The 12,442-nt window shown below is 32.9% G+C and overlaps 1 protein-coding gene across 1 annotated transcript; it reads left to right on the top strand.

Moving 5' to 3' along the window:
* The first annotated feature begins 3,144 nt into the window (after window positions 1-3,144).
* On the top strand, window positions 3,145-9,830 carry LOC106640467 (uncharacterized). The gene is made up of 3 exons (XM_089598469.1): window positions 3,145-3,183; window positions 5,932-8,113; window positions 9,280-9,830. Exons 1-3 carry the CDS (start codon window positions 3,181-3,183, stop codon window positions 9,753-9,755), a joined length of 2,661 nt encoding a protein of 886 aa, XP_089454595.1. The 5' UTR covers window positions 3,145-3,180; the 3' UTR covers window positions 9,756-9,830.
* Window positions 9,831-12,442: the final 2,612 nt, after the last annotated feature.

The following is a 12,442-nucleotide window of genomic DNA, read 5'->3' as shown; positions in this document are numbered from 1 at the left end:
TTAAATGCGAGAATAAAAGTTACCAGAGATTTTACCTGTCTTGCTTTAAATGCAAAATCACCGTATACTATTCATCGATAGCCATTTGTGGAGAATAAAATATCCTTACATTTCCTAACAAGCACCAAACAATTGCAGCCAGGTCGTGATACGTGTGTTACAATTTAATTGAAAGTACATAAATCTTAATTGATCGTATTTTTCGAATTGATTTTCATTCAATGGAAAAACTCTATTTCAACGCTGGCACGCCATTATAGCCCTTATAATTAACCAATTCAACCATCTCTGCTTAGAGTAGCGAAAAACAACCTTCAATGAGGCAAAAATCGAATCCCAAGGCTCATTAAAATACACATAAACACACCTTATCCATTTCACTTTCACGTTCGGTGCAACGTGTAAGTTGTCAGAGTGTGAGGATCTTCCATAAATACAAGGACCATCGCTTTCGTTGCGACCCAAGGAAGAAGTTTCACTTGATCACCATAGTCTCCAATCTGCGCAGAATAGTAGCAATCCACGATGAAATTTCACGTAGAGGTGGTGTACAACATACCTCGTGCATCAATAAATTCTCTCTTTTCGACGCGATGAGTCTTTCGAAATCGAAATCGAAGGACGAAGACAGGAACACCACGAGTGTGTACATATACGTATGCATTCACGCTCTCGTGCTGCACTCGGGACTCGACTCACTCGACCCGATTCTCGAGAGAGCTCCTTCGCTGCTCGTTTTTTTTTTTTTTTTTTACCAAAACTTTCGTTTTCCTTGAACTTGGCGCTACCGAAGATATCAGATAAATCGCGGCGACTCTTCGCTTCTTTCCGTATACAGATATAGAATTGAAAGTGAGAGAATCGAAAGTATAAAATACTTGCGCGCAACTGTATTGAAATGACCCCTTGCATTTACTTATCTGAGGCATTTTGTATTCGGCGAAAGCTTGTAGGCACTATTTTCCTTTGAACACGTGGTATTTACGCGAGGAAAGCATCAGTGCAGGGATGCTCACATTTGCTCACATGTGAATTATTTGGTGCTCTAGAGTAGAGAATGTGTGTGGCGAGTTAAGATCGTCTTTAGGCTGTTGATAGATTTATTTGCCGGACGGGATGAGAGAGAGGAGCTTTTTTTTGTGAAAGCGCGTGTCATGAAAAGTGAGCTTTTACTGGAAGAAAGTTGATTTAGGATTCGAAAAAATCATAGTCACAATGAAGAATTTTGACTCTCGAGAAATAAAATATAAATTAATTAAAATGCATCCACGCTGATTTTTAATGTTATAAGTGCATAAATAATGGCTTTGAAAATTTTTGTATAAATTTTAAAAGAAAAAATTAATACATTAGTTTTCATCCTATTGCTGTAGTTTTATATTTAAAAAAAGTATGTAATAGCCATGGACGAACGAAGAAACTGTTTTTCAAAAAAATAAAGGATGTTGACTCATCAGGTTTTGCAGGAATTTTAATTAAATTCTCAAGGTACTTAATACAACATTTTTTCTTGTATAATCTATTTATAATTGTTTTTAGACCAGAATAACAAAAAATAGTTTATATATTTTCTCCACACGTTTTTTTTATCTTTTATTCATCTAGTAGTATTCATGCATTGTTTAAAATAATTTTCTCAATTGTAAAAAAATAAAAAAATAGTGAAAAGTAATTGGTATAAAAGTATGCAATAAATATTGTATAACTTGACCATGTCTGTACAGTGAGGTAAATCATACACACTGTAGGTATGGTGCCATCATTAACTTTTCATAGTTAGAAAACTACTCGAATGTACTCTGAATGTCTACTAATGTATCCTTTCTTGTTATTTTATTCCTATCAATTTGTTTTTCTCATTATTTGTTAAATTATTGACTATCTTAATTTTTCCTTAGCTTATTGTGGTTAAGTAAATAAATTTTTAACGACAGAATGCATGTATAGTATGAATTTTTACAAAAATGGTTAATAATTTTAATAGCTATTTAAATGTCAAAAGCTTTCTGTTAATGATTTTCATTAACAGATGGACATTAAAAATAACCTTAACAATGTTGACCTATTCCTTTTTACGTAAGCTCTCATTTTATATTTCTATAGGCACATATATACTTTTTTCGTAAACCGTTAGATTCTGCTTCGTAGTCACTGTAACCTCAGTCTTCCTTTTTATCTATTCTGACAACAGTTTTATTTCCTCACTAATTATGGTTGCTTATAAAAAAACTGTATGGACTGTTAAAATGTATCGTTACGATTTGAAGATTTAAAAAATGACACACAAGTTGTACTCGAAAAATCGGAAGTAATATTTCTAATGTTACATGGACTTATGATTCTTGAATGACTTGATGTTCCTCCTGTAACAGTTCAGCTACTTTTAAAAAACCTTGTCATCGAGAGAGTGAGGAATCCTAGTAGACCTACCTTTTCTGACTTCTGTTGTATCTTTATTGTCCCAAGGTACATATTTAAGTAATGAGACCTATTCAAAGTTCTATTAAGTTTCCAAACATTTTTTTTGTATGCCGCAACTACAAATACTCGGGTGAATTTCTAGAAATTAAGAAATCAATCCTCCCATTGTTTCACAACAGGTACTGAATTCAAGAAAAAAGAATAAGACCCCAAACGAGACGGTGCAAAAAAATTATTAAAATAACACACCAGTACACACATCAAAGCCTCTTCTCACTGGTCACTTATTTGCCTTGATGAATTACGCAATTCCCAAGTCGTTGCATTCCTCGCTCGGCCACCCGTTCGACTCTCCGGAGCGTAAAAAAGTCCATACGACCAAAGTACGAGATGGCATCCAACAAACAAGAAATCCTCGCCTTCTCAAACGAATGCACGTATATGCTCTCAGAGGATGTTCATCTATTATTTATCAGCATTATGAGTACACGCACGCATACCGGTATTTGAATATGAACTTGCATTTGAATGCGTCCACGGCATGATGGAGCTTCAAGACGAGCAGTGACAGCAGCAAATACAGGTGCGCGAGTATGGTGGGACGCACTGCTTAAAGAGCTGGGGCCCATCGAGGTGGGAGAGAGAGAGTTGGAAAGTAGGCCCGTCGCCGTACAGTCATAGAGTCCCAGTCAGTTGTCGAGGGGACCTTCGAGCTGAGAGACTTGCCGCGTCCACGAGTCGCCGAGTACTGGGCACGCGATGGTGAGTTTACGTGTTGGTGAGCGTGAAGTTGAATCTCGAATTTTCTGCGATAAGAGGGGATGATTTTCGTCTAGTTTTGCGAGAGAATTGTGAGTTTATTTGGTTTAAATAGGTGCAGTGCAACATAATGTTCATTGATGCAGTGGTGATTATTGGTCGGTAGGTTGGTAGTTGGGTTTGAATTTGCCGGCAAGACGCCGGACCATGTTGGTTTTATTGTTACGCCTTGTTTTGTTGAAACTTTAAGTACAGTATTTTGTACCCTAAATCAAATGATCTTGAGATATCGTAGAAATCGGTCCGCGAAAGGCATGATCGGTCAAGGGTGAAATTTAATTTACATCGATTTCAAGAAACACTATTGCACAGGAAATCATAAGTTATTTGCTATTCTGTTTAAAATCAACCAAGCAAAACCCATAAACCACGTTTTAGAATATTTTTTGCCATGAAAAATCGATGGATACTTATTTACTTGCCATACAAATTTACAATGAGAAAATGTAGAGCAAAGAGGAACACGCACGTGGTAAACTTTTATTCTTGGTTACCTAATATTCAATGATGCAAGCGCATTAATAAGTGCTCTAAACTTCCCTACATGAGTTTAATTTCACGAAGGCTGAAAGTAATGCACTTTCGTTATGGAGAATAGGTGCGTTTTGATCTAGAATATCTAATTTTGTTATCGTATTATACAAGCACATTGACAATTTTTTTGAGTTTCATTTTTCTTAAAAAAAGTTTACTGTTTATAGAATTAAAATTTACTTATATTTTTTAGTGAAAAAATAGAAAAAAAAGAAACAGCAAAAATATTAGAAGAAAGGGTTCTTACAAAGAAACAACAAACTTTATTAAATAAAAGTTTCTATAATCTTAAAGATGTTTGTAGTAAAAAAAAAAAAAACAAAAAACTAACTTAACTATGAGAAAAGCGATTCCTGTCGAGCGATGCAGCTTTTTTTATTAGCATATAGTTTCTTATAAATACGTAACACAAAAAAGACATTCTATAGTTTCAATTTTCTTCGTCTCGAGTCATTGAATTTTTTGACGCTTGTTGCATTCTTTTGATGTCGAAAGTATGACTTTCGATTTTTTTATAGCTGAACAGTCTAATTACACTTGTTCGAGCTAGTTTCACTGGTAAATATACTGGGATATCTGTATGCTTTACCTTGTTGAAATGAAAATTTGTTTGTGAAATCATTGAACTTTTTATGTTCTTTGAAATTCCAAGATATTTTTCAGTTGAAATTACAAAAAAATTATTTAATTTATGCATGGCTACATAATTTCCATTTAATAAATATCTAGATATCGTGAAAGTTTAAAGTGATTACGTTTAAACGTAAAACATGTAGCTGTGTCACAAGAAATACGTATATTGTTACCATGACGTGCTTTAAAAAATAAATAAAGTGTTTTACAAAAAGGTGTTAATTTTGCTAAAAAAATTAAAAATGTAAAACCCGTCACATTCTCAGACGTTTTCAAACGATAAGCAAAGCTGATGAATCTCTCACGGAAGTGCGAAATTGCACAACACCTGTGTAAGACTTCCGGTTATGAATAGCGTTAAAAAGACGAAAGGGATTTTTGCAAGTAGAAAAAAGACATGTGAAAACGAATAATAATTTGCTGCGTCATAAGTCTCAGTACTCGCGGTGATTAGTGTCGTCTTATTGGCCAACTAGACTTTCTCGATGGTGCGTACAGGTCAAGGATCTCAACATGTTGCGATGGCATACGGGAAAATGAAAGACAAAAAAAATTATTTTGCATAAATATCAGTGATACGATACTTATACTTGGTCAAACATAATGTACAATAACATTAAAACTATCTTACGAAACTTTTTATTACATTAAAATTCACACAATATATTATGGAAATTTGAATTATATTTATAAATTTATACACAAGTTTGTGTACGTGGATCTACTTATGTTGAAATGTAAATTTTTGTCTTTTAAAAAAAGGCATTGATTCAAGTCGCCACTATAGATATATTTCCTCCTGCAAGAATAAAAATTAAATACTGATGGATTGACGTACAAAAACATAATTATGCGTGTATTAAGGCCGTATGAAGCAATGAGAACCTTTTTTTCCAACAAATATATACATCTCATCAGCGCCAATAGCTCGTTCGCGTGTTGTTCGCGATAAAAATTATATTCATTCATTTTTTGTGTTTCCTTTTAGCTTTCGATGAAATGTAGGTCGTGCGACACCTTAATGTCCAAACGCTAATAGCCGGCATGACCTCGTGAATGAACGGTAGACGAATTTTTTCGTATATTTTTACTCGCACTTTTACCAACCAGTAAACAGTTATTGATGACAACTTACACGAATTTTTTTCCACAGATGCCAGTCATTAACGTAATTAGTGATGAATTTTTTACTACAGATCATTTAGTTCTATACAATCGTACTTACTGTCACTCATTATCATTTAGGTTCTAATATTCGTAATTATGCGTTTACGTATGATTCTTGTAGACTCATAAAAAATTTAATATTATGCACTTTAGAAAATGAAGTAAAGCATACATTTTACGAGATATTTTTTAACCAGTCGACGAAACGTAGAGTATGATATTTTCTAAAATAAATGAAACATAGTCATGCAAGACTCCCGTTTTATGCCTGTAGTAGTATTTTTATAGAAATTTCTAAGCTTTTTTTGTACTTTTTTCGCTCTCCTTCGTTAATTGTTTATGTTTTTCTGTTCAAAGCTTGCTTACATCTGCCTACTGGCCCTTGTGGGCCTAGGTAGCTGCGTGGAGCTTCAAATGCCTTCACGTGAAGATATCGAGGGCTCAATCAATAGAACGATAGAGGAAGTCGAGAAACTGATGGAACAGAATCCCACCTTGCCAAGACTCAGTAGAAGCGAAATTGTGAATATTTTGTTTAACATTACGTCAAAGGATGTGGGATCTCTTGAGAACGAGGCGCTTGAGGCCATAAGAAAAACGAGAGAAGACTATCAACGTGCTCTTATGGTTGTGTTGCCGTACAAGCCTTCCGATGACGGGGAAAGTTTAACAGAATTGTACACAAAACCACCCATGGTACAAATCGTCCCTGACAACATAACGGAATCACGACAGAATTTAGCAACCGAAGTTGCTCATAGTAACCATTATCAAGCTAGTAATTCTTCACAATCAGTCAGAGTTGATGAAAATACTCACAAACTACTTACTGCTCATATGAGATTCGATGATCCTCAAAACTCAAAATTTCAAGATCAAATGAAGGTAAAGAACGTAGAGAAAACATCGATAATCACTTCTACCATCAGCACCACTACTACGACAACTACTGCAATTCCTACTAGCCACATCCAGAAAATAGACAATGCACCTCAAAAATTTGTCTTCAATTTAAATGTCAAAGATCAAAGAGTTGAAACATCTCACACATCAATCGCAACAAAACGACCTGTATACAAAGGAACGTTTTCAAGATACAGGACTAGCTATAAACCACCTCCTAAGAAATTAGAAATTATTTACAGCAGTACAACGATAAATACACCGACTAAAATGACTGAAGTATTTAAAACTGAATCAACAACTACAAAAGTTAAACCTCCCATAAGTATCTTATCATCAGACCAATGGCGTTATAATGCCCCTCCATTGACCACGACATTAAAAACAATATTGGAACTCGATGACTCTCCTTGGAAACCTATGGCACCTTCGAAAGGATTTTTTTTACCAACCATCGAAAGTCAATCTGATGATTCGCACGTATCTAACTTTGCAGATGTAAAGGTTGAAGATTTTGAAAAAGTTATGGAAACACATGATACAGAAAAACCACTAACTATTTTCGTGACACCTAGTACTATGACAAACCAGAAAAAAACTAATCATTTTGAAAATTTTCCTTCTGGATTTAAATTAACAACGACCACAACAACAACAACTGCTCCATCGTCAACTATGAGGCAAGAAGTGGAACAATTATTGAAATCAATTGGTCTCCAGCCCATAAAGATGACAAAGCAAACAAATATTATCAAATCACATCAAAGTAACGTTGAAGCCCAAAAGAATGAGAATATAATTGATAGCATTAAAGATTCAAATCTCGAAAAAGCTCCATCAGATTCATTGAAACTGGATAAAAATAATTCCTTTCAAGCAGCACAATCGAATGTTAAGAACTTATCACCAGATATACAATTACTGTTTCAAAAATTTGGATTACAGATGCCTGATCGTGTAAACACGCCCATTTCAACAACAACACTGAAGCCCATCCCTGCGGTGAACGTTAATTCTTATACACATTTTAAGCCTCTACCAACTTCTTCAGTCAAAGATGATGATTTTCGTAGTTTCCTAGCAAGGTTTGGATTGGGAGCCGGTGAAAACCGAAATAAAAAAGCGATGGAATCCAGGCAAATTACTAAGAGACCATCATTGTTGGATGTTATACCCAATAACATGAGAAAAGTCTTAGAGAACATCGGTCTAATTAAGAAATCACCAAGGGTTGTAAAAGATACTACTATAGAATCTAAAATGGAGATGGATGCATCAAGAATAGTTGCACATACCACACCTCTAAATGAACACATTTCCAAGCCTCATGAGGGTGTGGTTCTTGTCGATGACTCAGCGCAGAAGGAGAAAATTAAAAATCTACTCACAACTGTACGCATGGTGCAAGAAGGAAAAGCCGACGTACAAGATGTTCAAAAGGTAGCTCGCGAACTACTTCAGAGCACTAAAACATTAGCAGATGGACCTGATCTGCTTAAGTTGGAAGAAATCCTCAACAGTTATAAAAATAGTTTGAAAAACGAAGTCAAGAGACAACAGGACCAGACCGCAACTACATCTGCACCGATCGTGAAAGAATCAAACGAACCAACACTACCCTCTATCAACAATACTGGTATAAAAAAGTTTATGATTAATCTTTTGGGTTCTTCTGAGCTTTGGGTTCAGACGATGATTCGGGGACTTACAAAAGATGAAAGGCTATTTCACCTCCACAAATAATCACAGGCAATCAGCTAGCCATTGATTGTCAACTAACTGCTAACCAAATTCTGCTAACTCGATGCCTACCATTGCTCATTGATTCCATCTACGCTCTTTCTATGGTATCTTCATTTTGAAGGATAACCCTCGCTGCATGCTTTTTCTTCATTCTTCATTAACACTCGTAAGTGTGCTTAATAATGGCTCTTTGTTTTAAGCTGGTACTATCGATTCTTTAAAAAAAAAAACTTATTTCTAACTTTTGGATCAAATCTTCATTATGATGATGAGCGTCAATATCTTATGTTATCTATTTGTTAGTTTATTAATTCAGATGTTACATTATATGACATTGAGTCTTCTTCACTTAGCTTATATTTATATTTATGACAAGATAACATCTATCTACCATCTAACTTATGCAAGAAAATAAAATATACAAAAAACAGTATTCATGGTAAATTACATTGATGCAAATATAAGTTTCATCGTTTATGCAAATTCCATTGGTATCTATAGATCTCTTCAGAATAATAACACAAAAAATGTATTTTTAGTTAATTATTAACACGCTAAATGCCTGTTTTGATGTTTTTTTTTTAAATTATGAAGAAAAACTCGAATCTTCATATGATAAAAACCATACTAAATATGATGCGCAAAAACTTTCACCCTTCGTCGTTTAACCAGTGCTCGTGGAACGCATCATATTCGAATGGTTGCTTGTCGTCAGTTGGTATGCAAGTAAGCGGAACGTATACAATCAGTTTGTGTTGTAGATATCACACTCGAGTATGTAAAATTTATGGAGACGACTTGATGTATAATGAGCGAGAGGACAAATAACCTGTTACTCGTGGATGCATTTAATGCTATGTTGGAGAAAAAAGACTTTCGTTTTCAACAAAAAAAAATCTTAAATTAAAATTCCGAGACGACGGAATTCTTTGTTTTTTCTATGATGGAATATGTTACAATATATACTTACAATTAATTACAAAAATAATGACAATTTTTTTAAAACATCTGAAACAAATTAATTTGCTGAGTGAAAGTCATGAACGATGTTTTTTTCAGAGTCATCAACTCCAAATGATGAAAGTGACGAGTCCAAGAAAACCGATCAGTCATCCTCATCTTCAACGACAGATGAAAAAGCTGCAAATCCTTCGATCCTTACTTCCTTAGACATTTCTGATGTTGTTAATAAAACTAGTAACACAACTTCTAGTACTTCTGGCACACCTTCAGGATCTGAATCCACCACGAAATCTAATAGTTTTTTCGATAATTTTAATTTGGACGATTACACAACGACTGAAGATTCGGCTAAAAATTCAAACGTTAATCTTAGTGATCTTGAAGATTCATTTGGCGGAAGTACATCTGAACCAGATCCTGTGTTACCAACTCGACCAAAAACTGGGTTCTACTTTCTGGTGGATTGGAATTCATTTTTAGAGGTCGGGGAAGATGGAAAAGATAAAGTTAGTTTGAGATTTGCTCCAAAAGTTGGTGACAGAACAAGATTTATACCTGTCAAAATACCCTAGAGGTTGTTTTATCGTATAACATCACCTAGTAAAAAATAAACATTATATGATAGTTTCAAGACGTTTTATAATGAGAAATGCTGCTTATGTAGCAAAGTAAAAAAAATTTTAATTGGATTAATTAAGCTTTATACTTTGAATCGTTATTAAAAAAAAAAATTGAAGTTCATTTCAGATTAAAAAATATGTACTATAAAGACAATTCTCTTTTTCGTAGAATTTACTATGCAAAATAGGGACTATTTTATCTATTGTATAACAAATAGATGGAATTTTTTTGTAAGTTTTGTAGTTTAATTTTTAAGTTAACTAGTGAAGCCATAAGTGTTTTTCAGTTTAAGTACAACACTAGCTATAAAATCATATGTATGAAAATCGTGTAACGTATCAAAAAGGCAGATTATTATGTTAAAAATGTATGTCTATTTTAATATTTTTAACTACTTATAAGGTCTTAAAATAGTAGAGGCTAGATAATTTTTATTTTTATTTTAAATTAACCAATGATTTTTAAATATCAGTGAATGTATAAAAAAATTAACAAAAATGCAATGTAAAAAAAAAATAATTAAGAAATAATTTATTAAACATATAATGTTAAGAGTATCTTATAACAATGTGTATCACATTTTTTTGTATTATAAAACTGTTGTAGCTTTTTTGTTTGTAAAAATTAAGAGGTAGTAATTTTATTAAAAATTTTTTACAAATAAGTTTGAGGAATTTATTTATCATTGGTGAAAAAGTTTTCTTCAATTTACAATTATGCAATATAAGAAATCCATAAACTTTAAGTGAAGTCAACTTTTTGGATGTTTTTCTAACTGACGTAGAATCATACAAAACAAAATACATGGAACTTTTGAAATGTTGCTCTTAAAAAATAAAAATGGCAACACTTACGTTGTATTAAAATTAAGTCCAATGTGAAAAATTGGGATCGATGAACACCATATGTAGTAAGGATTATTTTATTTTATTTTTCAAAAACATGGAAAAATTTATGTGGAAGTATTATTATTAAAGATAAATTCATGGATGGAGTAGAGATCAAAACAGTTGTAATTAGGAGTATAGTTGTATACAAATGATTAGAGTATTGTTGATCGATGCTTGTCGAATTATTAAAATCATATTGAGAATCAACAAATCTCCTGACTCGATCCACCAACCTTGTAGTCATGTACTGCTGGTTGCATTTCTGCAGGGGGTTTAAGAGCACACATTGAAACAAAACACCGAGGTAAAAACAATTTTTCGTCATGGTACATGGAGGAAAAAATTACATGCATTTTTAAAAGCAACGGTAAAATGGTGTCCAACAAATCTTAACTACAATTTCTACTGAAGTTGTACTTTTTTTACTGAAGTTTTTTTTTTTTTTTTTTTTAACATAAGTATTCATCTCAACCAGCTATACTTTTTACCGTAAAGCTATAGTAATTTTTTTCTTTTTTCTTGAAATTCAAAACGTCAAACATCCATAACGGGTCGATACATAAATGCTTAGTTTACTCATAACCATAATCCATAAAAATATGTATTTTTTTACGTCATTGACCCATTAGTGACGACATATATCATGATACTTTTTGATCAGAGAATAAATCATTTAGGCTACAAGCATAGCAAACTGAGGAGAGTTTTTGTTTGCAAAACAAAATTGCTCTGAAGTTACTTACAAAATAAATGCTTTAATAATTAAATAACAATAAATATCTTGCATATCTTTAATAATATTGAGCATTGACATTACAATAAAATTATTTTATAAAGTGTACTTTAATCATCGTGTTAGTGAATACTACTTTTACTAGTCTTATACTAATCTTACACTTGGTATTTTAATGTGCATGGTCAACTCACTTAAATTGTTAAATTATATAATGAACAAATCGTTAACAAAGTTGAAATCTCAGCAAGTAAAAGTAGTAACAGCAGTTTGTTTCGTTCTTGTCCCACTTGCTTTTATATGCCTGATACATTTGTTAGATAATTTGCTTCCTCCGCATGTACTCATCTCTGTTGTTCTATCTCTCTTTTTTGTGTGTGTACATTTGTTGAGTAAATCTTTATTTATAAAATAAATCTCACATCAACTAAGAGCTTGTTTTTTTCGTTTTTTTTTTTTTTGTTTTTGTTTTTAGAGGTGTCAGCATTCAACAGTTAAAAATAATACTTAGATTTTTATTTTTCCATCACGTGGTCCAGTACTTTTCTAATTATTCAGACTTACGAGAAACAGCTCTTAAAGTCATAGTGTATGAATAAATGAGACACAAAAACTGGAAAATGAAGTTTTATTTTAAAAAATTAAACTTGAAATCGCATGAATATTGAAAGTAGGTCCGAGTTGTTTTAATTTAAGTCCACATCTTTGTTTTAATTACCTGCCTTAAAAATTCCATTCCCAAACATGGTACTAGTCCACTTATTGATATCTTGAGTAATTTTTGGGATCTGCATATCATTAGCGATTTTACAAGTACTATTTCACGTTTTTCCTTGTACCAAGTTGTCGAGTATATTGTTAAACTTAAATCTTGTCCCTAGAACAAGAAAAAAAATTTTTTTTAGTAAGTAAACGAATGGTTTGATTGAATCAAATTACCTTAGACATTAAAGTTTCTGCTATTTGTGAATACATAAACGTTCTCATGAGGCTTATGCCTCCAATAAGCATAAGT

Source organism: Copidosoma floridanum, unplaced genomic scaffold, assembly GCF_036245765.1.
Source record: "Copidosoma floridanum isolate Cflo_tuat_1 unplaced genomic scaffold, Cflo_Japanese_pri ptg000006l, whole genome shotgun sequence".
NCBI classification, from domain to species: domain Eukaryota; kingdom Metazoa; phylum Arthropoda; class Insecta; order Hymenoptera; family Encyrtidae; genus Copidosoma; species Copidosoma floridanum.
This window is presented reverse-complemented; position numbering and strand designations above follow the sequence as displayed.